Source organism: Taudactylus pleione, unplaced genomic scaffold, assembly GCF_031769625.1.
Source record: "Taudactylus pleione unplaced genomic scaffold, aTauple2 ptg000070l, whole genome shotgun sequence".
NCBI classification, from domain to species: Eukaryota; Metazoa; Chordata; class Amphibia; order Anura; family Myobatrachidae; genus Taudactylus; species Taudactylus pleione.
In genome coordinates this window covers 17,863,868-17,891,115 of record NW_028284472.1, presented here as the reverse complement: position 1 = coordinate 17,891,115, position 27,248 = coordinate 17,863,868, and the positions used below count along the sequence as shown (strand labels likewise).

The following is a 27,248-nucleotide window of genomic DNA, read 5'->3' as shown; positions in this document are numbered from 1 at the left end:
CATAGGGGCCCTTACACACTTTTATTATGGGGCCTTCAAATACCTAGATACACTCCTGCCTCTGACATTAGGCTGCAAGCTTACATACTTTGATCAAAATAAGAACTAATAAATCATACTTTTATTTTTGGGGGTTTTTATTTCTGGAGTAATTTAAGACCATTTTGCTACTAGCTCTTATTTATATCTTCAACCTATTGTAATGTTATTTCTTATAAAGGAAGATATTGCAAAGCTGTCCTGGGGATTTATTGATTGCTAATTAAAACTCAGACTGTGAATCACAAACACTTATGCTGGCCACTCACCTACTGTACAGATGCTCTTTCCAACCAGCCAACTATTTGCCATAAACATCTGGTAACGTATAGGAGGGAATGACAATCTGATGTTTGCTCCCAAACACAGGACAACAGATAAAAATGTTTAAATCCATTTGATTTAAGCAATTTGCCTGAATTACTGTTTTCTCAGACAGTGTGCGATTGCTGAAAAAGCTATAATATTAAAATTATATGTATGATAAATATACACACATACATATATAGTATGTCTGTACTGTATAGACCAGTATTATGCGTGAATTATAGGGCATGCTGAGACATCTCACCCATATGTGTGTATACACAAATATTTGTTCAGCTCACTATAATACTACTTAATAAAAATACAAATGATGACATCTTTAGAAAAGTGATAAATATATTAGAATTAAAACAAATTTTATATTTATTATAGTATATGAAGTGACGGTTCTCATCTACATGTCCCGGGCTGGATACTTCGGACTGTGCTCGCTGCTGATGCTGGCCACGAGACCTACAGGGAGGAAGAGAAGACAGTCTTGAGTTAGGAGTTACAGCCAGGGAGAGAGAGCCTAGCTGGAGAGATCACACAGAGAGAGAGGGAGATTATCTATAGTCAGATGTCACAGAGACCTATGGAGAACCTGAACCAGATGTTATAGAGAGAGGATGTTACTTGTTAAAGTAAATATACTTTAAAATAGAGAGATGACAGCAGAGAGAGAGATTGTCTAAAGTCTGATGTCACATAGGGAGGAAGATAGTGAAATATGGTCTGGAGTGAAAGACAGAGGCGGTCTTGAAATGGTTAACAGTGGAGGACTTATAATTTGTTTTTTTTATTTATTTTTTGTAAATAAGTTTTTAGGATCATAAACCAAGCTGTGTGGTAATCGGTTACCATATATCTCAGCCACAATGGTATAATCATTTCCCACCATCCACTGACTATAGTATTATAATAAACAGAAAAGAATGGACAAATCTCACCCATTTGGTTGTTCTGTTCCAGGCCCATCATCACTCTGGTGCCTCTTTGGAAGAAGAATCCTACTTCTTGCTCTCTCCAGTCACTGAGGGCTGGCTCTGGTCTGGTTCATCAGCAATGGTCTTGAGCCATCCCAAGTGTTTCCTTAGTCCCAGCTGCTGGCGTCCTTGCAGTTTGATTTGGTGACTGTGAAACAATCTCCAAAATCATTGGCGTGGCAGATTTTAGGGTACATAGTCACATCCACAGTTCCAATTAACAGCAGATAATATGCTTAGACTACTAATAGCGTGCATTGGCTTTTAAATAGTTTTTTCCCCTAGTGGAAGTCCATCTACCACCATCTCTTCAATTGATACGGTCAGCCAATCTCTACCTCTGAGCCAAGGTGAAGGCTGCTGTTGTCCATCCAGAGCATCAAGGTTGAGGTGCTGGAATTAGAAACAGTTTCCTCTGAGGTGTAGCTAACAATGATATATTCCTGATCACTGAGGTTTTCCACGATAATATATTCCTCTTCTGCCTCTATTATGATGACATGGCCCTCATAGTCTCTCATTTCAAAGTCTTCTTCTTCAACCACAAACTCTATGGTTTCCTGGGGAATTTCCTCAACTGCCCATTGAAAGTCAAGATGACTGTGGACAACACCGACTGGATTCCGGATGGTGGGATCTTTGGAGAGCAGAACGTGGAATAAGTCCCGAGCCTTCCTACTGAATTTCTGCCAGCATGTTGGAGGTGGAATATGCTGTACGGCACTTTGCCAGGAGATGAACTCCTGGTATACTGGATCTTCAGCCACAGCCCTTTTCCATGGATAGTTTCCAGTGAATGCCACAAAGAGAAGCACACCGAGGGCCCAGACATCAATGCTAGCATCCAAGAGTAGGAACTCACCTTGTTTCAAGTCACAGAGTTCCGGTGACATGTAAGGTATGATGGGTGACATGAATGGAACGAGGGTACCTGCCAGCTGAGTTAATCCAAAATCACTCAGCTTAATGTGGTAGCATTCCTTGTCCATTAGTAGCACATTATCTGGTTTCAGGTCCCTGTGTACCAGTGCTTTGCTGTGCATGTATTCTAGAGCTCTGGTCAGCTGTACCGCACAACGTTTCACCATCTCTTCTGGAATACCAACCTGAAAATAGAGTAAATGTAATTTTATAGATATATATGGCAGGAAAAACACATTTTATGGACTTCTTCATGAAATATTAAGTTGGTAAATATTATGAATCGTTAATATAGTCTGAAATAGCCTTTTACTGCTTTATGGGGTGTTGGCTTGTAGGTGGTAAGTTAGGTTATGAGCAAAACTACAGGAAAAGATTGTGACTTTGAATTTAGTCTTCATCCTCATATTACAAATATAATAAACCAATTTATACCCAACCATGACCATATTATTTAATGTTTTTAAAACTTGTTAAACGATATGTACTCCTGAACATTCCTTGGTTCATATTTTGACCCGTATGAGTTACCCTGATACAAGTTTAATAGTGGGTGTTATTTATTATGCAACACTCAATTCTCATATTAAAATATAAATACAATGTTTAGCTTGCTTTTACTTACACCGCGCTGTATGAGGGAATGGAGGGATCCGGCGGGTGCCAGCTCCTGGATTAGAACGTAATGGTCAGCAGAATTAATGAAGGTGGGCTGAGTAGAGATGATCCCTTCGTAGCTGGAGAGGTAGATGGACACGCAGAGCTCATGGAAGAAAGCGGTCTGTGGGGATCGTCCCTTCCCGACTAGCTTTAGGGCGACCGTTTTACCTAAATAGAAAAAAAAGTACAATTGATTGTATATGACATCTAACTCCCATTAAACAACGTAACCGGTCTACAACCATTTTCATAAACACCCCCAATCCACACACTTATCCTGTATTTGTGGAAGCCATCTCTTAGCAGCAGCAGTGGATATAGGTGTCAGGCCACCCTTAGGCGCAATATTAGGTGGCCACCCCCTCCCACCTTGGATTCTGTCAAGACTGTGCCCCCTCTAGCTAACTATTTTTATTGCCTTTTATCGGCAAGACTCCCTAGAGACTCCCTCTGATGCATCATAGGGATGTCCAAATAACTTCTGTTTTGCCCCCAGCTTGTGGCGTCCCTAGACACGTGGGAAGACCAGCACTGCCTAACAGTAGATTTTGTAGGACACATTCTCATCATTTTCCCTACTATCTAATCCAAAAAAGTCACATCTGTACTAACACGTGCAACAGAAAGTTACTGAGCAAAAAAGGTAGTAACACTTCTAAAGACAAACACATTAAGCAGTAGCCACTTTGTAAATATATTATGAGACATACTTGATCAGTAAAATCTTTCTAGAACTGCCAATTTAAGGCTATGGGCTTTTACCTGTTGTTCTCTCACGAGCCATCACAACTTCACCATAAGTCCCTTGGCCCAGATACTTCAAAACGTAAAAGTCATCTTCCACGGCCCTCTGGATCTGAAAATCCTGAGTGGCTTCCATCTTAATCTAGAAGATGATAGCACGAGTCCTTTACTCAGAGGTTAGACTCAGATCTGTAAATACAAGACAAAAAATATTTTAAGGTGAAATGTTAGAGAATGTTATGTGAACTTACCTAAGCAGTAGGGCATCAGGCAGAGATGGGTTTCAGGGAAGCTGCTTCTAGAAGTCTTAGGACAGGTTTGATCCAACAAGTTGGCTGATATCTGCTGGAGATGTTCAATCTGTACAACTGGCTGTGGATAGTCCTTAGCGTTCAGTTCCTCAGAAATGAATGACTGAAGAGCAAAACCTACATCTACCTTTTATGGGGAGACAAGACAAGGGGCTGAGGTGTCTCTCTACCCAGAGATAATTGTAAGACCATGAAACCTCTATGCAAATGCAAATCATTGTATCACCTAGATCATGTCCATTCAAAAAGAGTCTATTGTGATTGCAGTAGGGAGGAAGAGGGTCTATGTATTATTGTCATCAGTTCTTTAGAATTGTTAATGTAAATGATACACAAGTTTTGAGAACTTTTCAGATGATCCAATCTTTCCACCATTATGCCCAAAACAGAAGCTTTTTTTCATCAAATATTTACTTGCATGTAGATTAATGATAAATGTGTATTCCACCAACGAGTAGTTTATTTCAATGTATATTTACTTTTTACTACAATAACTAAATTTTGTTATACCTGTATTGAGAGTACTGTATCCTGTTGTGACAGTTGTGTTATCTATGATAAGAATAAATATAGACTACGTATAATATACACAGACATTACATGTATTGCTTCTAGGAACAGGCAAGATGAGAGACGTTCAAGAGGTATACACAAGCACTAGGCATAAATGTAATGTATAGCATATGAAACATAAACACATACATTATAGTAGATTCATAAACAGTGAGTGATGAGAGTATATATATATATATATATATATATATATATATATATATAATACTCTCTCTCTCTCTATATATATATGCTATATAGATTTTACTCTATGATATATATATTCTACTCTTTATATAATATATAAATTCTAACCTTGTACACATACCTCAGATATGCTAATGTGGCTCAGTATGATTATGGCTGGGATGTACTAAGCGGTGGTACATCTGGCCACTTATTGGGTATAATACCAGTGTTAATTACGCCGGTATTTACTAATAAATGCAATTAAAATCGCAAAGGATAGCTCTCCGATAAGAGCGGTCCTTTGTGATAGCCAGATGCTAGAGGGACTTTCGGGTGTATTACCCAGAAGTCCCTCTGCATGCGCAGAATGCCGCACTGGGAGGGATCAGATTGGATCCCTCTCAGAGGAAACCTGATAAGAAGCCCATAGGCTTCTAATGGATGGCGTTACCCACCGGGTCCAGACTCTGCAATGTATCTCATTCTGAAGCTTTGTATTTATGGAAATTCCACCAAATCTCCATAAATGGTATTTTCTGAGTTGTGGCCACATTTTCATGCTTAGTACATCCCTCCCTAACTCACAAACAAAATGATTTTTATGGCCAAGGAAACCTCTGTATGAATATTTTGATGCAGTTGACCTAGATCACAGAATGTTTGTTATCAAAAAGAAATGTTACTACATCCATCTGTGACGCGCCAGTGACCTCCATTTCTGGGGGTAATGGACGGACAGCCAGGCATGCAATGATTCATATGCATGCCCAGCTGACCGTCCATTACCCCCAGGAATTTGTTTTACCCCAAATGCGGTAATTTACCCCTGTTCCCCGACCACTGATCTAGATCACAGAATGTTTGTTTTCAAAAGAAATGTTACTACATCCATCTGTGATGTACAGAAAGTTACATCACACAGATATTTTACAGAAATAGCAAAACCAGCAGATGTATTGATTTGTGGCAGAAAGTTCATTAAAATTAATGATTATTCAGCCCTTTACTCTGTCAGGGCAGTAACTATGGGTGAGCAGTGACACAACTGAGGGTGCAAGGCCAAGGGGATGGCACCATTGCTGCCCCATGGCACCTGTATTTGGCTACAGGGTGGCCGGAGCTGCACCTGGTGGATCTGGTGGAGAGACGCCCTACACATCCTTATGCTGTGCTGGGGGCTTCCTGGTCCCAGTGGTGGCCCCCTCTTCCTTTCATCATGACATCACATTTGGGGGCTGGGCTGACCCATGCTGTATTAAGATGATTATTTTGTTAGACCCTTTACACATTGGTATATCTATAATGGGTGCAGGGTACACAAACCCCTGGGTCCAGGGGGGCTCACACCACACACCCTGCACCTATATAATTATACTTATCTCTCCGGAGTCCTGCATAGGCGCTGCTGACAGAAATCAATGGGAATATGGTCCGGCGGCCATTTTCCTAGTGATCTGCGCATACGCAGTAGAGAAGTCTCTGGAAACATAGCATGGGCGCCATGTTCCCGGAGACCTGGGCATGCTCAGTATACCCTGGCACAAAGCCTGAGTTTACTGCGCTGCCGGGAAGGAGGGGACCCTCACGTAGGCTGCATGTGTGCCCCCTCCTCACTTAAACCACCCCTGCTTTTACACACTGGCATACATTAATAATAAATAATAATAACAATATAACACTTTTTTCCTAGTAGGACTCAGTGATTTACATTTTAAAAAAAGCAACATACTGTACAAAATTAACTTAATTATTAATAGACAATCCCAACAGCTAAACTCTCTTCTCTGTTAGGAGGATTTTTCTGCAGGCCCTTTATCCCCTGGCACCAAACACAAATGTTATTTCCAGCATTCATCATCGTGTTAGAGAAAGCATGGGAATGGGTGATCCTCTGTGTAAGTGCAAATCATTATATCACCTAGATGGTGCCCATTCATGGAGACTCTATTGTGTACACAGGAGGTGAGAACGGGTCACAATGGATGGCAGGGTGGGTCTATACATCATTAGCATTAGTTAATGTAAATAATACACAAGTTTTGAGACATTTCCACCCTCCACCGTTATGCCCAAAACAGAAGCTTCTTTCATAAGACATTTACTTGTACATAGATTTTAGGTTAATAAGGATTTATGCATTACAGATAAATGTGCATTCCACCGACAAGTTGTTGATTTCAATGTATATTTATTGGTCTACTACAAAATGTATCTAATATCTATAGAATGTACTGTATTCTGTGTTAGCTACAATGAGAGTCATTACATGCATAGTACTGTGGGAACAGGTAAGATGAGAGGTTTTCGGACCAAAGTATTGGAGAGTTATAAAAATTACACACAAATAAGGCAGCGTTTCAGGCGATCCCCCGAGAGTCACCTTATTCATACATACTCAACCAGTAACAACCAAATAGAATGGGGTAGTACCTTAAAATTGCGCTATATAGGCCGGTATTCAATTAGATGCAAAAAGTTGGAAAGTTTTGCCTGTCCGACTTTTCGCCTACATCGCCAGTTTTAGACGCAAAAAAATTTTCGTGCTCGTCCCAGCTTTTTGCCCTATTCAATTAATAAACACGCACAAACGGAAAGTGGCAAATGCAGAACAGGCGGAAAGCACTGTCAGAAATAGGGTAATCAGTGTGTACCCCCAGCAAAAGATGCACTAACTTTGGGGATCAATGTAGATGTGTACCAATAGCCCTACTAAAACTGTTTGGGGTACTGAAGTTAACTAAAATCCTTGTTTTTAGCATCTTTGTAAAAGTGGGGAAGAATGGCATTAAGCAGTATTTTTTGCATAAAATAAGTAGTCCAGTCAAATTTGGGGTACTTGAAAATGGGTGCTAGCATATGTTAATGTCTCTAAAGTTAAGTTTTACAAAACGTGAAAAACGCACCTGCTACATGCACCTACAATCCCAAAAACACCTGACGTATCCTTGCAGACCCCAAGAAGTCTATTTTGTCAGTTTTTATGATTGTCCCACCACATTTTACTTTTTCGCCCCCAAAATGAAAGTACCTTTTTGGGGTGTTATGTTTTTTTCATAATTGGCTTTTGGGGGGCTGTTCCATGGGTTCTGAGTGGTTTCCCCACGTTTGCACCCTATAATAAAGATTTTGCACTTCTCACCTGCTATTCTTTGGAGAAGCTTTTTCACCTATTACGTTCCATTGACTTTCCACGTACACGAAATCTGTCTGGAATTGAATTTGGAGATACATTCCGACCATGCGAAAAGCGTCAATCGGCAAAACTTTTTCACAGATTACGGCTTTTCGCATCTAATTGAATACGGGCCATAGTTGCAACTCAGTGTAACAGAAAAGTGTATGAATAGCCCATTACATGTGAGAAAGCAATGGATAAGAATAGAACCAACAAATGATGCTGTGTATTATGGGTAAATGGAAGAATCATCAAAAGTAATGGTGCATACACACGGTCATATCTGTCAGATGAATGATTTCAACGATTTCAGACAGTATTAAAATGAATGGAATCGTACAAATCTGACTGCAAACACATCAGATGTCGGATATCGTTATCTAACATGCAGGAACGCGCATCATTCATCGTTGCAGACTCACATGTCAGATTTTCTTTTAGATATGGACGATTGAATGATTTTTAAAATTGTTGTTATTCAGATCTGACACAAAATTTGACCGTGTATGCACCATAACATCTGAGTATTATAGCAAAGAATCTCTAAATTAGACACAATGTTGCAATATGTCCCAGGAAACAACTAGTGCAAATCAATGTGGTGTTAGATGAGATCACCTTATGTCCAAGGATGTACAATGTTTTATTGCCACAAAGTGATAAAGTTACAATACACAGATATTTCAGACATCTTATTAAATATAGAATTAGGGCATATATAAATGCTGGGGGGACGCCTGGTGGGAGGGAGGGGGAGCAGGAGAGCGAGATCGATTTTCTGAGACCTGCGCTGCCCAATTCACCAGCATAAAACTCTATTGGCAATAGGAATTTCTTCTTCATGATATATCTGCCTCTTAGGGTCATATTCAATTAGGCTGTGAAAAGTCGTTATCAGTGATACTTTATACTATTCTATATTATTGAATATGCCCCATAGTGGTCCATTTATCATTAAATATTTGCATCATATTTCCCAAAAATAAACTTTATTGGGGGGATATCCACAAATATTTAGTATCATCCAGATGTATTATGGAGGGACCGCAGCAGGATAGAGAGAGAGAGGCTATAGGGGATGCCATACTGTCAGATTAATTCTGGAGGTTGGTCCCCGCAGCTAATGCCATGTACTGCTGTAGCCTATGGGCTATACGTCATAAAACTAGCGGGAAGAGATTTCCGGAGGAGCCTTCACCACCAATGACCGCCGCACATACATGGTCTGCAGACCACACACATACATTATGCAGGAGTCCTGGCACAGGGGTGAAGAGAGCGCTGACATGGTCACTTCACTCCCAGCTCATCACAGGGATGGGCCCCTCTTCCTACATGTGCTTTTCATATATCCTGGTGCTATGATCGCACTCTGCATTGTGATGATGGGTGCTATTATCCAGCCCAGATCGCATGGAGTATGTGATCAATGATAAATGGGCCCCTAAGAGATAGTGGAAATCAGTGATGAATTACATTAAATCTAGACCAACATGTCTGACCCAGTAATAGAGAAGAAGTCACTTTCTCTAAGAGCGTTATCTGATGTCTGACCATCAAATAGCATTATACTCCCAGGATTGCTCCATTCTCTGTTCTAATCAGTTCAGTCATTTGTATAAAGGGACATTTTACCTAGCCCTGGGTGTATCCCCTCATTACTTAGATTTCATTATTTGTCCTGCAATAGACCCCTGCTGTGTCTGTGTCATGCTCAGATAAGATACTACCATGCCTGGAAGTTAAGGTGAGTGATAGAATTATTGGTCTATTTGGTCACATATACCTGGATCCCTTGTGGTTCCAATGCGGCCCGTCAGCAAACGCTCACCACACCACACACACAGCCTGACAGCAGTTATCTTTCCATCACCCCAGGAAAAATTATCCTATTAATTTCAGAAAATCATTATTGGGGGATAGACTGTATTTGTAATACACACATCCTGCAATGTCACCCAGTTATTCAATTCAATACCTGTATACAAAATGACAGCAAGTGGGCACCTGTAGCCTTGAGCAGGTGTGATACACGGGGTGGTCATACGGAGTTGTCAGCTGGACACCAGCTTACAAAAATGTCCAAAAGCTTGTTATAAATTTTGTTACTTTTAATTCTAACATTAAATCAAATTAACTGCTGTGTTTAGAGCACATAAATCAAGCATTGACAGAAATTAAAGTCATTGTCTAGGCAGCGCTATTAATGTGTTTAGTGTAAATATGAAGTGCAGCGTGGTGAGGTGGCTGGCTCGCGGGTGTGTGTAGGACATGGGCCCAAATGTAATGGACTGAAAATTGGGTTCAGAAGTGAGATTTCGGTCATGTATCCAGTAGATATAAAGCAGCAATTTGTTCTAAGGCAAAACCAGGTTGGTTAGTCATTGTTATACCACTAACTTATAGCACAGCTCTTATTTCTTCATTTTCAGAGACACATTATAGAGTTGAGGCTATTAATGCTGCATGTCATACTTACCAATTCTATCTTATATAGTGATAATCTCCCTGACTCCTTGAAAAGTCTAGCAATCGCCCTGAGACTGGGCACAGCACCTTGGAGGAAACAATGGGAAGAAGACTAACAAGGGTATTCAATATGGAACGTAAACCTCGCTGTCGAAGTTTAAGTTGCATATCGGAGATTTTCCTGGGATAAAGTATCGGGCGCGCGCCCGCTTTATCCCTCTATTCAATATGAAAACTACGAAAACGGGACCCGGTGAAGTAGGATCGGTGAAAAAAACGAAATTTACCTGGAATAAACTGTAAAAACATGGGGATCACTATGGGTACCCCCATTTTAGCCTGGAAATGAAAGTCGGGGATTTAAATAGACGCAGCAGGTGTTTTTTTCCCGACATTGAAGAAGTGATGCAGAAGAGCACTTAGGTTTTTTTTTTTCATTTTTTTTTAAGTGTTCCCATCAAATTTGGGGTACATGAAAATGGGTACTAGCATATTTTTAAATCCCTAAAGTCTTTATTTAAAAATTCTGCAAATATGCACCTGCCGCTAATAGCCTATTCTAGAATACACCTGCCGCATACTTGCAGAATAGCCCTGAACCTATTTCCCTAGTTTTAAACAATTTTTTCCCATTTTTTTTTTCTCCCCAATTTTTAAATAAATTTTTTGGGGTGTCCCTATTTTTTTTTTAAACTTTTTTTGACAGTTATTTTTAAAATGTCATTTCCAGGGGTGCAGGATATTTTTTTTTAAGCCTGCACCCCTAAACCCCAATTCTGCACTTTTTTTCGCCACCTATTCAGTGGTGAAAAGTCATCCCCGTTTCTTTTCAAAGACTTTTCACAGGTTCGAAATTGAATACGGTGTAAAACCAAAACCTGCGATAATTACGTCATAGGTGCGATAAAGTCGCAAAAACTGAGTTTTCGCTCCATATTGAATACCCTTGTTAGCAAGATAGGTAATCAAGAAAATGGCCGCCATTCTCCTGCACACTAACGCATACTTGCCTACACTCCCAGAAGTCACAGGAGGCTCCTGATTTTTCGGGTAGCCCTCCGCAAGTATAAACAGATCTCCCGCATCCTGCCCACTTTCTAGTGAAGTGGGCAGGATTGGGAGATTTAATGGGCAATTTGCAGAGCGCAAGGGTGCGAAGCTAAACGGCACAATTTGTGCCATTTAGCTGGGCCTAATTACATCACCCATCCGGCCCAACCCCCCAAACCGAGCTGCTCCCAGAAAGGATGCAATAAAAGTAGATAAGTATGCACTAACGGCTAGGGAGATATCAGTGGTGTAACTATAAATTTTGCTCTCCCCTGCTAAAAAAGTTTCAGACGCTTCCCCCCCATAACACAAACACACCCATAGATGTTTAAGGTGTGTAGTTACATGACAGAGTAATATCCCTTATGACACAATAAGTAGTGCCCCTTATAACACATAATGCCCTTACACATGCAACGTATAACACATGACACAAAGCAATACCCTTATAACAAATTAGGAGACGGTGCCCCTTATACAGTGCCCCCTTTAGCAGTCATCCTGTAGTAGTGCCCCTTATGCAATGCCCCCTTTAGCAGTGCCCATTATGCAGGCCCCCCTGTAGCAGTGCCCATTATGCAGGGCCCCTTATACAATGCCCCCTGTAGATGTGCTCATATGCCAAGCCCCCTGTAGCTGAGCCCATATGTCGTGTCCTCTGTAGTTGAGCCCCCACCCACACCTGTGTACCTCAGTCAGGTGATGCGCCCCCGGCGTCCGCCTGCTCCTCTGTAAGCATGCTGCTCCTCTTCGGCTTCTTCTCCTCACAGGCAGCCAGGCACACAGAGAGCGTGTGTGGTCCGATGCTGCGGTGGTGGAGCTGGCCTGATAGACACTAGAGGTCCAGTAGGACCTCTAGCATCTGTCTCCTCCTAGGCTGCAGCCATTTTTGGAGGGAAATTTTCAGCAGATTTCTAACGGCTGCACGATTGTGTCCTCAAGGAAGTGTGATGACTTACAGAGATGTGTGACAACCTGCAAGAACCAATTTCTAGCTCAGGGCCCCATTTATCAACGATACATAACTCCATTAGCACTCGCTAGAGGGGTTATGTCATCTTTTCTTTATTCATTTCATCGCTCTCGCCATCTTTACGGTCTCCTTTGCTGGCAATGGGGACCCAGCGCTGTCTCTCCAGGGTCAGTAAAGTCTTCCAGACACTGCCGGGTCCCTGCTGGGTTAAAGTGCCATGAACATGCGCATACAGCTCGTCACACATGCGCATTACACAGAAGCCCGTCGCTGACAGCGGTGAGCAGAGGACCTCACCGGAGGGGTAAGTATTGATGAACACTAGTGGCTGGTAATAAGCTTTGTTGTTACATGGGGCCCTCAGTGTGTAGTTTATGTGCTGCAGTCACAATGTCCCTGAGATGCTTTTTCAAAAGTAGGAAAGTATGTTACACATATAACAGACAGATTGGCAGGGTAAGTGTAAGAGTAATTAACTGCTGTCTTTTTATTGTGGTCCTTTATAGCTAAACTAATGAATGGACAGGAGGAACTTGCAGTTACCGTATATACTTTATAATCTTGAAAAAAATATTCCAATATATATTGGGTAAAATATGTGTAAGCTAAATACAGTCTGTAAATTAGTACAGAAGTGATCCTCTGCCAGCTCAGATCTATTTATTAGAAAGCGGTGATAGGGCTGGTGATAGAAAATCTGTACTGTTTTTTTTAATCTTTTGTAAAAGAGAATTTGCAAACACTATTTTACTCTATTACCACTTTTGGCATTTTGCCACGACGGGGGCAGGGCCTAATGACACCAGAGCACCGCCCCCCAACGTTGCGAGCTGCCTCTCCTCTCCAGGTTTCTCCCAGAGAGGGGATGAAAAAATCAGGTAAGAATGCGGAATATGCCAGTGCTATATGAATAACTTAATAAATTATCTAAACTAGTGGGATGCGACCTCCAAATTCATAGGAGAAGGAGAGTGTAGTGCTGCACTTATACTAAACTCTACTTTTACTGATCGCCGGAACGGGCTATCAGAGCCCCTGTCCTAATGACTCAATGATACATTCAAGCGAATGAGGATTCCTTATTGCCGTATATTGTGGCAATAAGAAACCATTAATAATCAGGGCACACCTCAAGCAATAATAAATAAATCCCTTCATAGTGTTCCCTCTAGCTCCGGCGGGGCGCTGGAGCTAGAAAGGGCATGCCCTTGCGTGCGCGCGACCGAGAAGGGGGCGTGGTAATCAGAAAAGGGGGCGTGTCTATAAGACGCATCCCCTTTTCGTCACTCTTGAGGGCGTGCCCGGCACTTACGGACACGCCGGGCAGCCCCCAAACCCTGCAGACAGGGAGAATAGATGCCGGGCGCATGCGCCCGGCGTCTATTCTCCGGCGGTGACCGGGTCACCGCATGTTTCTCCACCTGCGGGACACTGCGTCCCGCGGGTGAGAACGGCTCGCGCAGGCTGTGAGGACAGGGCGCTTTTTGCCCTCCTCCTGGAGGGCAGGGTGCTTTTTGCCCTCCAGAAGGAGGGCAGGGCGCCGCGCCCCGCTAAAACAGCCTAGCGGGAACGCTACCTTCATCTGCACAGTTCATATTATAGGAAATAATGATACATGTGTGTGTACAGGGATTGTTTTTCTTTTTAACCATTCTCTATATATTTTTTTTCCTTCTAGCACCCTGCACCTATCACAATCTGTGCAGGTCCTGTTTCCTGCCTGGGGTGTCGCTTTCTGCTCTGGTGCAACAAACTCCTGATATACAGACCAGGGTGTACTAGACACCCCAGAGCAGAGAGAGACACCCCAGACTGGAAAGAGGAACTGCACGGGCTGTGACAGGTGTAGGGTGCTAGAAGGAACACTAGAACTGTCTGACGACTTACTGACCCCCAACTTGCAAAATAAAGACCTGCTAATTAAAAACATTACTGATAAAGAATGTAGAGGATAAGAATGGGACTGAGGACACAGGACTTGCAAATAATGAAGATCCTTGGCTGTAACTACATAGGTACAAGGGGTGCTATGGGGCTCAGAGGTGAGGGGGGCCCATCTTCCTTGTCACAGTTACATGTGTTATAGACATTTTACACCATTGGGTGGTACATAGGGGCCCTTACACACTTTTACTATGGGGCCTTCAAATACCTAGATACACTCCTGCCTCTGACATTAGACTGTAAGATTACATACTTTTATCAAAATAAGAACTAATAAATCACACTTGTATTTTGTTGGATTTTTATTTCTTGAGTAATTTAAGACCATTTTGCTACTAGCTCTTAATTATATTTTCTACCTATTGTAATGTTATTTCTCATAAAGGAAGATATTGCAAAGCTGTCCTGGGGATTTATTGATTGTGATTCACAGTCTGAGTTATAGTTAGCAAACACTTATGCTGACCACTCACCTACTGTACAGATGCTCTTTCCAACCAGCCAACTATTTGGCTTAAAAATCTGGTAACGTATAGGAGTGAATGACAATCAGATGTTTGCTCCCAAACACAGGACAATGGATGAAATGGTTAAATCCATTTGCCTGAATGACTGTTTTGTCAGACAGTGTCTGAGTGCAGACAAAGCTATAATACTATATATATATATATATATATATATATATATAAAATTTATTATGTACAGTATAGACCAGTATTGTGCATGAATTCTAGGACATGTTGAGATATCTCACCCATATGTGTGTATACAGAAATATTTGTTCAGCTTACTATGATACTACTTAATAAAAATACAAATGACACAATTTTTGGAAAAGTGATAAAAATATTTATTAGAAATAAAAAAAATGTATATTTATTATTGTATATGAACTGACGGTTTTCATCCACATGTCCCGGGCTGGATACTTCGGACTGCGCTCGCTGCTGATGCTGGCCACGAGACCTACAGGGAGGAAGAGAAGACAGTCTTGAGTTAGGAGTTACAGCCAGGGGGAGACGGCCTAGCTGGAGAGATCACACAGAGAGAGAGGGAGATTATCTATTGTCAGATGTCAGAGAGCTATGGAGAACCTGAACCAGATGTTATAGAGAGAGGATGCCACTTGTTAAAGTAAATAGACTTTCAAAGAGAGAGCTGAGAGACAGAGAGAGATTGTCTAAAGTCTGATGTCACACTGGGAGGAAGATGGCGAAATATGGTCTGGAGTGAAAGTCTTGAAATAGTTAACAGTGGAAGACTTATTTATTATTTTTTGTAAATAAGTTGATAGGATCATAAACCAAGCTGTATGATAATCAGTTACCATATATCTCAGCCACAATGGTATAATCATTTCCCACCAACCACTCACTATAGTATTACAATAAACAGAACAGAATGGACAAATCTCACCCATTTGGTTGTTCTGTTCCAGGCTCGCCATCACTCCGGTGCCTCTTTGGCAGAAGAAACCTACTTCTTGCTCTCTCCAGTCACTGAGGGCTGGCTTTTGTCTGGGTCATCAGCAATGGTCTTGAGCCATCCCAAGTGTTTCCTTAGTCCCAGCTGTTGGTGTCCTTGCAGTTTGATTTGGTGACTGTGAAACAATCTCCACAATCATTGGCATGGCAAATTGTAGGGTAAATAGTCACATCCACAATTCCAGTTGAAAGCAGATAATATGCTTAGACTAGTAATAGCGTGCGTTGGCTTTTAAATAGTTTTTTCCCCTAGAGGAAGTCCATCTACCTCCATCTCTTAAATTGATATGGTCAGCCAATCTCGACCTCTGAGCCCAGGTGAAGGCTGCTGTTGTCCGTCCAGAGCATCAATGTTGAGGTGCTGGAATTAGAAACAGTTTCCTCCGAGGTGTAGCTAACAATGATATATTCCTGATCACTGAGGTTTTCCACAATAATATATTCCTCTTCTGCCTCTATTATGATGACATGGCCCTCATAGTCTCTCATTTCAAGGTCTTCAACCACCTCTGTGGTTTCCTGGGGAATTTCCTCGACTGCCCATTGAAAGTCAAGATGATTGTGGACAACACCGACTGGATTCCGGATGGTGGGATCTTTGGAGAGCAGAATGTGGAACAAGTCCCGAGCCTTCCTACTGAATTTCTGCCAGCATGTTGGAGGTGGAATATGCTGTACAGAACTTTGCCAGGAGATGAACTCCTGGAATACTGGATCTTCAGCCACAGCCCTTTTCCATGGATAGTTTCCAGTGAATGCCACAAAGAGAAGCACACCGAGGGCCCAGACATCAATGCTAGCATCCAAGAGTAGGAACTCACCTTGTTTCAAGTCACAGAGTTCCGGTGACATGTAAGGTATGATGAGTGACATGGATGGAACAAGGGTACCTGCCAGCTGAGTTAATCCAAAATCACTCAGCTTAATGTGGTAGCATTCTTTGTCCATTAGTAACACATTATCTGGTTTCAGGTCCCTGTGCACCAGTGCTTTGCTGTGCATGTATTCTAGAGCTCTGGTCAGCTGTACCGCACAACGTTTCACCATCTCTTCTGGAATACCAACCTGAAAATAGAGTAAATGTAGTTTTAGAGATATATATGGCAGGAAAAACACATTTTATGGAGTTCTTTATGAAATAATTAGTTGATAAATATTATGAATCGTTAATATGGTCTGAAATAGCCTTTTACTGCTTTATGGGGTGTTGGCTTGCAGAGTTCCTATCAAATGAATGTCACTGGTTGTCAGTATCCATAAAATCTAAATCATCACAGGTTGTAGTAGTCAGGTGTAAAGTTATGTCAGGAGGAAAACTATAGGAAAAGATAGTGACCGAATTTAATCTTCATCCTCATAGTACAAATTTAATAAACTAATTTATACCCAACCATGACATATATATATTTATTTATTTTTTTCATTTGTTAAGATATGTATTCCTGATCATTCCTAGGCTCATATTTTGACACGTATGTGTTACCCTGATACAAGTGTAATAGTGGGTGTTATTTATTATGCAACACTCAATTCTTACATTAAAATATAAATAAAATGTTCTGTTTGCTTTTTACTTACACCGCGCTGTATGAGGGAATGGAGGGATCCGGCGGGTGCCAGCTCCTGGATTAGAACATAGTGGTCAGCAGAATTAATGAAGGTGGGCTGAGTAGAGATGATCCCTTCGTAGCTGGAGAGGTAGATGGACACGCAGAGCTCATGGAAGAAAGCGGTCTGTGGGGATCGGCCCTTCCCGACTAGCTTTAGGGCGACCGTTTTACCTAATTAGAAAAAAAAAGTACAATTGAGACACAGAGTCAAATCTTTTGTAAATGACATCTAACTCCCATAAAACAACGTAACCGGTCTATAACCATTTTCATAAACACCCCCAATACACACACTTTCATGCATTTGTGGAAGCCATCTCTTAGCAGCAGCAGTGGATATAGGTGTTAGGCCACCCTTAGGCACAATATTAGGTGGCCACCCCCTCCCTCCTTGGATTCTGGCGAGACTGTGCCCCCTCTAGCTACCTATTTTTGTTGCCTTTTATGGGCTCCAGGACTGCACATGCATCCGTCCTAGAGACTCCCTCTGATGCATCATAGGGATGTCCAAATAACTTCTGTTTTGCCCCCAGCTTGTGGTGTCCCTAGACACGTGGGAAGATCAGCACTGCCTAGTAGTAGTTTTTGTAGGACACATTCTCATAATTTTCCCTACTATCTAATCCAAAAAAGTCACATCTATACTAACACTTGCAACAAAGTTACTGAACAAAAAAGGTAGTAACACTTCTAAAGACAAACACATTAAGCAGTAGCCACTTTTTAAATATATTATAGGACATACTTGATCAGTGAAATCTTTCTAGAACTGACAATTTAAGGCTATGGGGTTGTACCTGTTGTTCTCTCACGAGCCATCACAACTTCACCATAAGTTCCTTGGCCCAGATACTTCAAAACGTAAAAGTCATCTTCCACGGCCCTCTGGATCTGAAAATCCTGAGTGGCTTCCATCTTAATCTAGAAGACGACAGCACGAGTCCTTTACTCAAGGTTAGACTCAGATCTGTAAATACAAGACAAAAAATATTTTAAGGTGAAATGTTAGAGAATGTTATGTGAACTTACCTAAGCAGTAGGGCATCAGGCAGAGATGGGTTTTAGGGAAGCTGCTTCTAGGAGTCTCAGGACAGGTTTGGTCCAACAAGTTGGCTGAGATCTGCTGGAGATGTTCAATCTGAACAACTGGCTGTGGATAGTCCTTAGCGTTCAGTTCCTCAGAAATGAATGACTGAAGAGCAAAAACTACATCTTTTATGGGGAGTCAAGACAGGGGGCTGAGGTGTCTCTCTACCCAGAGATAATTGGAAGACCATGAAACCTCTATGCAAATGCAAATCATTGTATCACCTAAATCATGTCCATTCATAAAGAGTCTATTGTGATTGCAGTAGGCAGGGAGAGGGTCTATGTATTATTGTCATCAGTTCTTTAGAATTGTTAATGTAAATGGTACACAAGTTTTGAGAACTTTTCAGATGATCCAATCTTTTCATCATTATGCCCAAAACAGAAGCCTTTTTCATAAAATATTTACCTGCATGTAGATTAATGATAAATGTATTCCACCAAGGCGTATTTTATTTCAATGTATATTTACTTTTTACTACAATATCTAAATGTTATACTGTATTGAGAGTACTGTATCCTGTTGTGACAGTTGTGTTATCTATGATGAGAATAAATCTAGACTATACGTATAATATACACAGACAATACATGCATTGCTTCTGGGAACAGGCAAGATGAGAGATGTTCAAGAGGTATACACAAGTACTAGGCATAAATATAATGCACAGCATATGAAACAAACACATACATAATAGCAGATTCATAACCAGTGAGTGATGAGAGATATATATATATATATATATTAGGGATGTGCAGGCTCGGTTCTACTCGGTTCCGTTCGGGTGTTTTTACCGAATCTTATTGGCTATCCAAAACTCGTGACAGCTGATACCCAATAAGATTCGGTAAAAACACCCGAATGGAACCGAGTAGAACCGAACCCGCTCACCCCTAATATATATATATATATATATATATATATATATATATATATATATATATATATATATTTATTTATTTATATATTCTACTCTATATATGTTATATAAATTCTAACCTTGTACACATACCTCAGATATGCTAATGTGGCTCGGTATGATTATGGCTGGGATGTACTAAGCAGCGGTACATCCTGCCATGTATTGGGTACATACTGGTGTTAATTATGCCTGTATTAACTTATAAATGAGATTAAAATCGCAAAGGACAGCTCTCCGATAAAAGCTGTCCTTTGTGATAGTCAAATGCTGGAGGGACTTTCGGGTATATTACCCAGAAGTCCCTCTGTGCATGCGCATAACACCGCACTGGGAGGGATCAGATTGGATCCCTCTCAGAGGAAACCTGATAAGCAGCCCATAGGCTTCTAATGGATGGCGTCACCCACTGGGTCCAGGCTCTGCAATGTATCACATTCTGGAGCTTGGTACATATGGAAATGCCACCAAATCTCTATAAACGTCATTTTCTGAGTTTTGGCCGCATTATCATGCTTGGTACATCCCTCCCTAACTCACAAACTAAATTATTTATATGACCAAGGAAACCTCTGTATGAATATTTTGATGCAGTTGATCTAGATTACAGAATATTTATTCTCAAAAGAAATGTTACTACATCCATCTGTGATGTAAGGAAAGTTACATCACACAGATATTTTTATAGAAATAGCAAAACCAGCAGATGTATTGATTTGTGGCAGAAAGTTCATTAAAATTAATAATTATTCAGCCCCTTACTGTCTGCCAGGGCAGTAACTATGGGTGAGCAGGGCTTGCAGGGTGTCTGGAGTGGCACCTGGCGGATCTGGTGGAGAGATGCCCTACACATCCTTAGGCTGTGCTGGGGGCTTCCTGGTCCCAGTGGTGGCCCCCTCTTCCTTACATCATGACATCACATTTGGGCAGGGCTGACCCATGCTGTGCAGGGCACACAAGCCCCTGGGTCCAGGGGAATTCACACCGCACACCCTGCACCCATATAATTATACTGCTCTCCGGAGTCCTGCATAGGTGCTGCTGACAGAAATCACCTGGAAAATGGTGCGGCGGCCATTTTCCTAGTGGTCTGCACATACGTATTAGAGAAGTCTCTGGAAACATAGCATGGGCGCCATGTTCCAGGAGACCTGCGCGTGCACAGTATACCCTGGCACAAAGCCTTAGTTTCCTGCACTGCCGGGAAGGAGGGGACCCGCACACTGGCTGCATGTGTGCCCCCTCCTCTCTTAAACCACCCCTGCTTTTACACACTGGCATACATTAATAATAAATAATAATAATATAACACTTTTCCTAGTAGGACTCAGTGATTTACATTTTAAAAAAAGCAACATACTGTACAAAATTATCTTAAGTATTAATAGACAATCCCAAAAGCTAAACTCTCTTCTCTGTTAGGGGAATTATTCCGCTGCCCCTTTATCCCCTGGCACCAAACACAAATGTTATTACCAGCATTCATCATCGTGTTAGAGAAAGCATGGGAATGGGTGATCCTCTGTGTAAGTGCAAATCATTGTATCACCTAGATGGTGCCCATTCATGCAGACCCTATTGTGTACACAGGAGGTGTGAACGGGTCACAATGGATGGCAGGGTGGGTCTATACATCATTAGCATTAGTTACTGTAAATAATACACAAGTTTTGAGAACTTTCCACCACCCACCGTTATGCCCAAAACAGAAACTACTTTCATAAAACATTTACTTGTACATAGATTTTAGGTTAATAAGGATTTATGCATTAAAGCTAAATGTGCATTCCACCGACAAGTTGTTGATTTCAATGTATATTTATTGGTCTACTACAAAATGTATCTAATATCTATTGAAAGTACTGTATTCTGTGTTAGCTACAATGAGAGTCATTACATGCATAGTACTGTGGGAACAGGTAAGATGAGAGGTTTCGGACCAAAGTATTGGAGAGTTATAAAATTACACACAAATAAGGCAGCATTTCAGGCGATACTCCGAGAGTCACCTTATTCATACATACTCATCCAGTAACAACCAAATAGATGGGGTATTACCTTAAAATGGCGCTATATAGGCCCGTATTCAATAAGAGGCGAAATTCAGAAAGTTTTCGCCTGCCTGACTTTTTGCCTACATCACCAGTTTCAGATGCGAAAATTTTTTTGTACGCATCCAGGCTTTTTTCGCCCTATTCAATTACTAAACACGCGAATTTGCCGCTTTCTGTTTTCGCAACAGGCGGAAAGCACTGTTAGAAATGGGATAATCAGTGTGTACCCCCAAAAAAGATGCACTAACATTGGGGATCAATGTAGATGTGTACCAATAGCCCAACTGAAACTGTTTGGGGTACTGAAGTTGTTTAAAATCCTTGTTTTTAGTGTCTTTGTAAATGTGGTGAAGAATGGCATTAAGCAGTATTTTTTTGCAGAAAATAAGTAGTCCAGTCAAAATTGGGGTATTTGAAAATGGGTGCTAGCATATTTTAAAGTCTCTAAAGTGAAGTTTTAAAAACGTGAAAAAGGCACCTGCCCCATGCACCTGCAATCCTAAAAATACCTGACCCATCCTTGCAGACCTCCAAGAAGTCTATTTCGCTAGTTTATATGCTTGTCCCCCCACTTTTTACTATTTTGCCCCTAAAATGAAAGTACTTTTTTGAAGTATTTTTACTTATTTATATTTTTTTGTGTGTGCATAAGTGGCCTTTGGGGGGCTGTTTCATGGGTTCTGAGTGGTTTCCCCACGTTTGCACCCTATAATAAAGATTTTGCACTTTTCACCTGCTATTCTTTGGAGAAACTTTTTCGCCTATTATATTGCACTGACTTTCCTACACGAAATCCATCTGGAATTGAATATGGAGATACGTTCCCGACCATGCGAAAACCGGCAATCGGAAAAATTTTCGCGTATTGCGGCTTTTCAAATCTAATTGAATACGGGCCATAGTTGCAACTCAGTGTAACAGAAAAGTATATAAATAGCCCATTACATGTGAGAAAGCAATGGATAAGAATAGAACCAATAAATGGTGCTGTGTATTATGGGTAAATGGAAGAAGAATCAAAAGTCAGATCTGAGTATTATAGCAAAGAATCTCTAAATTAGAAGACACAATGATGCAATATGTCCAAGGAAACAACTAGTGCAAATCAATGTGGTGTTAGATGAGATCCTTGTGTCCAAGGGAAAGAGAAATCACTGTCTGGTGCTCCCCAGTGTAACGTCACTCTCATTAATATATATTGTACAGTGCACATAAAGGTTTCTTTCCTATCATCTGCTTTATACCACTTCTTGTAAACGCACATAAGGCCGGTACACACTATGACTATGTCTAGTGTGTACCGACCTGGCATCTGCAAGTGCGTACACACTTGCAGATGCCGGCAGTGATGAAGCGACAGTGGGGGCCATGCTGCATTCGGCAGCATGGCCCTCACTAACTATGACGATGGGCGATGACGCACTAGACGGTGTGCCTGATAGGTCGTCCGATCCGGACAACACATCGCCTAGTGTGTACCTGGCATTACACTGGACAATCTTGTATTGTACCCAGAAAATGCTTCTTATTGCCATGGATTTCATCACATTCTCATGCATTAGGAAGCATAAAAAAGGGAAAATATCCCAACATAGCGCAATCCGGGTTAAAGGCAAATATATATATATTTATTAAATATTTTTTATGATATATTAAAAATGAGCACTTTTTTGGGGTCTATATACTAATAATCGCAGAACTGCTGCAATTATTATGTAGCCATTTTCCGCTATGTACAAAGGGGAACTCGTAGGAACAGTGGTTGCGGTAACTGCTATCCCGGGCAGATTGTAGACATCTTTCACAGAAGAGAAAGACTACACCCGGGGAAGCCGACATTGCGCATGCGCACAGCATTAGCTTCCGAAGCGAAAGATCCCTCTCCTGCACCTGGAGCCCCCATAGGCTTACAGTATATTACACCATCTGAAGACGGTGTAAACTACTAGGGCTAATCTCCGAAAAGCTTCACTTTTTGGAGTTTAGTACATCAGGGTCAGATCATAGTCCCCATTAATAAAAATGGGGACTGTGATCTGAAGTGATATTTAGCACTTTGCCGTAGATTTCTGTGACATCTCCTGCATTGTGCCATTAGTACCATTTAATCCCGGATTACGCCATGTTGGGATATTTTCCCGTAACAATTAAGTAATTACATCATGTCCTTGTAATAAACTATATGTAGTAAGAACTCAGAGGAAGAGATTATTGCCCGAGTATAGCACCATCCTGCAATTTGGTCTGTTTTCCATTACTAGAGACCAACTTGATGGTGACACATGCAAGTGGCCGGATCTCTTACAGTTACTCTAGGGTCTAAGATGATTAATTCTCATTACATTATTAATTAGGCAGGAAAGTTATTTTGAGAAACCGCTGCAACATTGGCCCAGTGAGATGCCCAGCATGGCAGAGTGTGCGACTATCATTACTAATTTGTACCATCAGGAATCATACTGGTTTTTATATTAAATACTTTGTTCCAAGTGGTCTTAATGAAGATCTGGATGTAGTTAAATATATAAACAAAATATTTATATAGGACCAGTTTATAAGCATTGGCGTCTGTCACTGCAACATTAAGAGGATTATTCTGCTGGCCCTTTATCCCCTGGCACCAAACAAAGGTTTTACCAGCCTTTTTTATCATGTTAGAGAGAGCATGGGAATGGGTGATCTTCTATGCAAGTGCAAATCATTGTATCACCTAGATGGTGCCCATTCATGCAGACTCTATTGTGTACACAGGAGGTGAGAACGGGTCACAATGGATGGCAGGGTGGGTCTATACATCATTAGCATTAGTTACTGTAAATAATACACAAGTTTTGAGAAATTTACACCCTCCAAGCATTGGAGTCTGTCACTGCAAGGCCAATACAAGATCTGAGTGCCAATGTTTGTAATGCTTAAGGGATTCCTAGAAAATGTTAAATACTAGTTTAAATGGAAAGCTAAAACATAGGGCAGGCTCTACTAAGGATCATATCCATGATGCGGTACATGCCCCATTCATTACCGCGGTATCTACCAAGAATATCAAAGGACATCTCTCCTGATAAGAGCTGTCATTTGCGATGGCCCCAGACAAAGGGAATTCCAGATTCAACACCTAGAAGTCCCTCTGGGGTCCTTCTGCACATGTGGGGGGAGGGGGTGATATGAGGGATCTGATCCCTCGCAAGGGGGAGCCTACCAATGGGAAGCCCATAGGCTTCTATTGGGTAACGCCAGCTGAAGGTGGCATTACCCACTGGGACGATTCTTAGTTCCTATGGGGAATGCAGCAAAACCCTGGAAAACTGCATTTTCGGGGGTTTTACCACATTTTCACTGTTAATACATCCCGACCAAGCTTCAGTACATATTATAACTAGAAGTTGATCTTTACTTGAAGACAGCATTAGTAATAATAGTAATCAGGTTTATTATATTTGTTATCTATTAGAAGGATGCAAACCATATAAACATACTAATTCCTTCTACATTCCGCATGGTTTTGAACTGTAAGACTTTTCTTTTTATGTTTGCACAATATCTGTATATGCACTTTGTACGGTGCTGATGACCCCTTGTGGCTCCCTATATATAAAAGGAGGACATATGATAATTAGAGGGTTTGAGCCTTCTACAAAGCTCAGTTTTCTTCTTCTATTATTATAACTTAACAAAAAATGTCTGATGTGTTTTTAGTTCTTTGTTGGCTCTGTAGACAATTTTTTTATTGTATTTTTATGTAGCCAAATTTTGATACAGATGGAGTGGATGCAAAACATCTCCTGAGCTTTGGGCTGGAGCAACCTCTTTGTCTGACCCAGCGTCCGGGAACTAAAGGGACAGTCCCCAAGTTTACAGGTTCAGTGAGGTTTCTTGTCTGGGAACCTGTGAAGACTGCCCTCCCTGCGGATCTTAGACATTATCTGCATGTGTACAAGTAGAATATGGATCTCTGGGCCTGATTCAGAGACTGACGCTCTGACCAGAGCACTCGCTCTGAATCAGGGCGCTCCTACCTCAACTTGGAGCGGGCTCATGGACGCTCGCATAGCTGTGGGTTACCACCCACAGCTTATGCGAGCGTCCATGATGATGGTCGCGATGGTCAAGACCATCGGGCTTGCGACGAGACCCTGCGGTAGGGTCTCGCTGCCGCAAGCCCTGGAGTGATTTTGGCTCTATCAGAGCCAAAATCACTCCCACTGATATCACTAGTGATATCACTGATATCACTAGTGATGTCAGTGGGGCCGGACCCAGACGGTAGGCGTTCCCATGGGAACGCCTCCGTCTGGCAGCCACGCCCACCAAAGGGGGCGTGCTGTCACTCACCATCGACAGCACGCCCCCTTTGGTGCGAGACCCCGAGCGACGGCTACCCCATCGCTCGCCGGAGCTCCCTCCATCGTGCGCATGCGCATTTGGGTACCATCGACCCGCTTGCGAGCGTCCTGCGCTTACAAGCGGGTCTGAATGAGACCCTCTGATCCAGCATAGGAGAGGGTATTGGCGGTTGGCGTAAACTCCAGCTGACCCATACTATCGCAAGTCATTGAGAAGATAAAATCAAGAAATAAAATGTAAGAGTAAATAAAAGATATACGTTGGACATTGTTATGCGGTATAGTATACTCACATCTATAGACACATCTCAAACTCAACAAAACTTTCTGCATCAGTTTAATAAAAGTAAGGGCGTATTGAGAGGAGCCTCAGCCTGGGACCCCCTCCTCTCTACCCGGCGGCGTATTGAGCCCAGCAGTAGACTCTTGGTACTAGTAGACTCTAGCCCTGTGCCAGAATCTACTGCACAAGCGCAGGTCACCGGGGAAATGACATGGCAGCCATTTTTCAGGCGATTTTCCTACTGCGTATGATGCGGGGAAAATGGCTGCCGCGCCATTTTACTGGTGATATGTACAGCACTGCGATCGTCATCACAGAACTCCTGTAAGGTAAGTATTGCGTAACTGGGTGCAAGGTGTGTGGTGTGGGCCCCTTGGACACTGCACACAGTATAGATACGCCCCTGATTATAAGTAGACAGGTCTGTAACTTATAGTTGTGTGTCACTAGTAACTGTTCCGAAATTGTGGGTTAATGTCTATTTACTGCAACCTACATTTACACTTAGGGCGGTAATCCACAGCGTATATACATGATAAAGGCACCAGCAAGCAGAAGAGAGGATCGCCAGCAGTGTTTATGCCAGGAGAATACAGTTTTGTTCTCAATGCACAGATAACGCAATGTCTGCCCATCCACATCTCACACAAGGCAAACACAGGGTCACTGCATGGTGGTGCACAGGGAGGGAGTGTATACAGATGTACAGGGAACTAGAATAGCCCATTGTACTATAGAGAAATGTTATGCTACTAGGAGATACTAATCACAGGTGGGATAATGGGCTGGGAAGGACTCTCTTCCTCTGCCTTTCACTTTCCTCTTTAGGACCCTCTCTCACCAGGGTCCTATCTGTTGCACCTATGAGCTGACTTATTTACATTTATGGCTCTTTAATCACTTTATTATAAGAACCTAAACAAAATGGTTCAGGACAGACAGGCAAAGGCAGCAGATTGCCAGAGAGCACATCTGGGTTGGTTACTGGAGAGTGGTGCAGCTGTAAGGATGATACAACATTGTATAAATATTTATGTATAAGTCATATTTGCCTACTATTGTAAAAGCATATCAGGGAGAGTGTAAAAGCAGCACCTATGAGCGCGGCGGTAAAGTGGGCGTGTACTGCTACATCTGAGGGGCGTG

At 41.8% G+C, this 27,248-nt stretch overlaps 3 protein-coding genes across 4 annotated transcripts in view; 1 reads left to right on the top strand and 2 right to left on the bottom strand.

Moving 5' to 3' along the window:
• EVA1A (eva-1 homolog A, regulator of programmed cell death) overlaps positions 1 to 27,248 on the top strand; it is a 477,272-nt gene that overhangs the window by 211,299 nt on the left and 238,725 nt on the right. The window lies entirely within an intron of this gene.
• On the bottom strand, positions 1,655 to 3,792 carry LOC148534182 (serine/threonine-protein kinase SBK1-like). Its single transcript, XM_088467182.1, has 3 exons — positions 3,675 to 3,792; positions 2,878 to 3,080; positions 1,655 to 2,437 (listed from the first exon to the last, which is right to left on the bottom strand). Exons 1-3 carry the CDS (start codon positions 3,790 to 3,792, stop codon positions 1,655 to 1,657), a joined length of 1,104 nt encoding a protein of 367 aa, XP_088323308.1.
• On the bottom strand, positions 15,218 to 18,256 carry LOC148534181 (serine/threonine-protein kinase SBK1-like). Its single transcript, XM_088467284.1, has 4 exons — positions 18,211 to 18,256; positions 17,382 to 17,584; positions 15,736 to 16,868; positions 15,218 to 15,285 (listed from the first exon to the last, which is right to left on the bottom strand). Exons 1-3 carry the CDS (start codon positions 18,230 to 18,232, stop codon positions 16,095 to 16,097), a joined length of 999 nt encoding a protein of 332 aa, XP_088323410.1. The 5' UTR covers positions 18,233 to 18,256; the 3' UTR covers positions 15,218 to 15,285; positions 15,736 to 16,094.

What these genes read in the sequence shown, in the direction of transcription:
- LOC148534182 (XM_088467182.1), bottom strand. Translation starts at nt 3,792, where the DNA reads ATGGAAGCCACTCAGGATTTTCAGATCCAGAGGGCCGTGGAAGATGAC. An exon ending in GGCTCGTGAGAGAACAACAG is followed by an intron (nt 3,081 to 3,674) that starts GTAAAAGCCCAT and finishes TTTTCTATTTAG; the next exon opens with GTAAAACGGTCGCCCTAAAG. An exon ending in ATTCCCTCATACAGCGCGGT is followed by an intron (nt 2,438 to 2,877) that starts GTAAGTAAAAGC and finishes CTCTATTTTCAG; the next exon opens with GTTGGTATTCCAGAAGAGAT.
- LOC148534181 (XM_088467284.1), bottom strand. Translation starts at nt 18,232, where the DNA reads ATGGCTCGTGAGAGAACAACAG. An exon ending in GGCTCGTGAGAGAACAACAG is followed by an intron (nt 17,585 to 18,210) that starts GTACAACCCCAT and finishes TTTTCTAATTAG; the next exon opens with GTAAAACGGTCGCCCTAAAG. An exon ending in ATTCCCTCATACAGCGCGGT is followed by an intron (nt 16,869 to 17,381) that starts GTAAGTAAAAAG and finishes CTCTATTTTCAG; the next exon opens with GTTGGTATTCCAGAAGAGAT.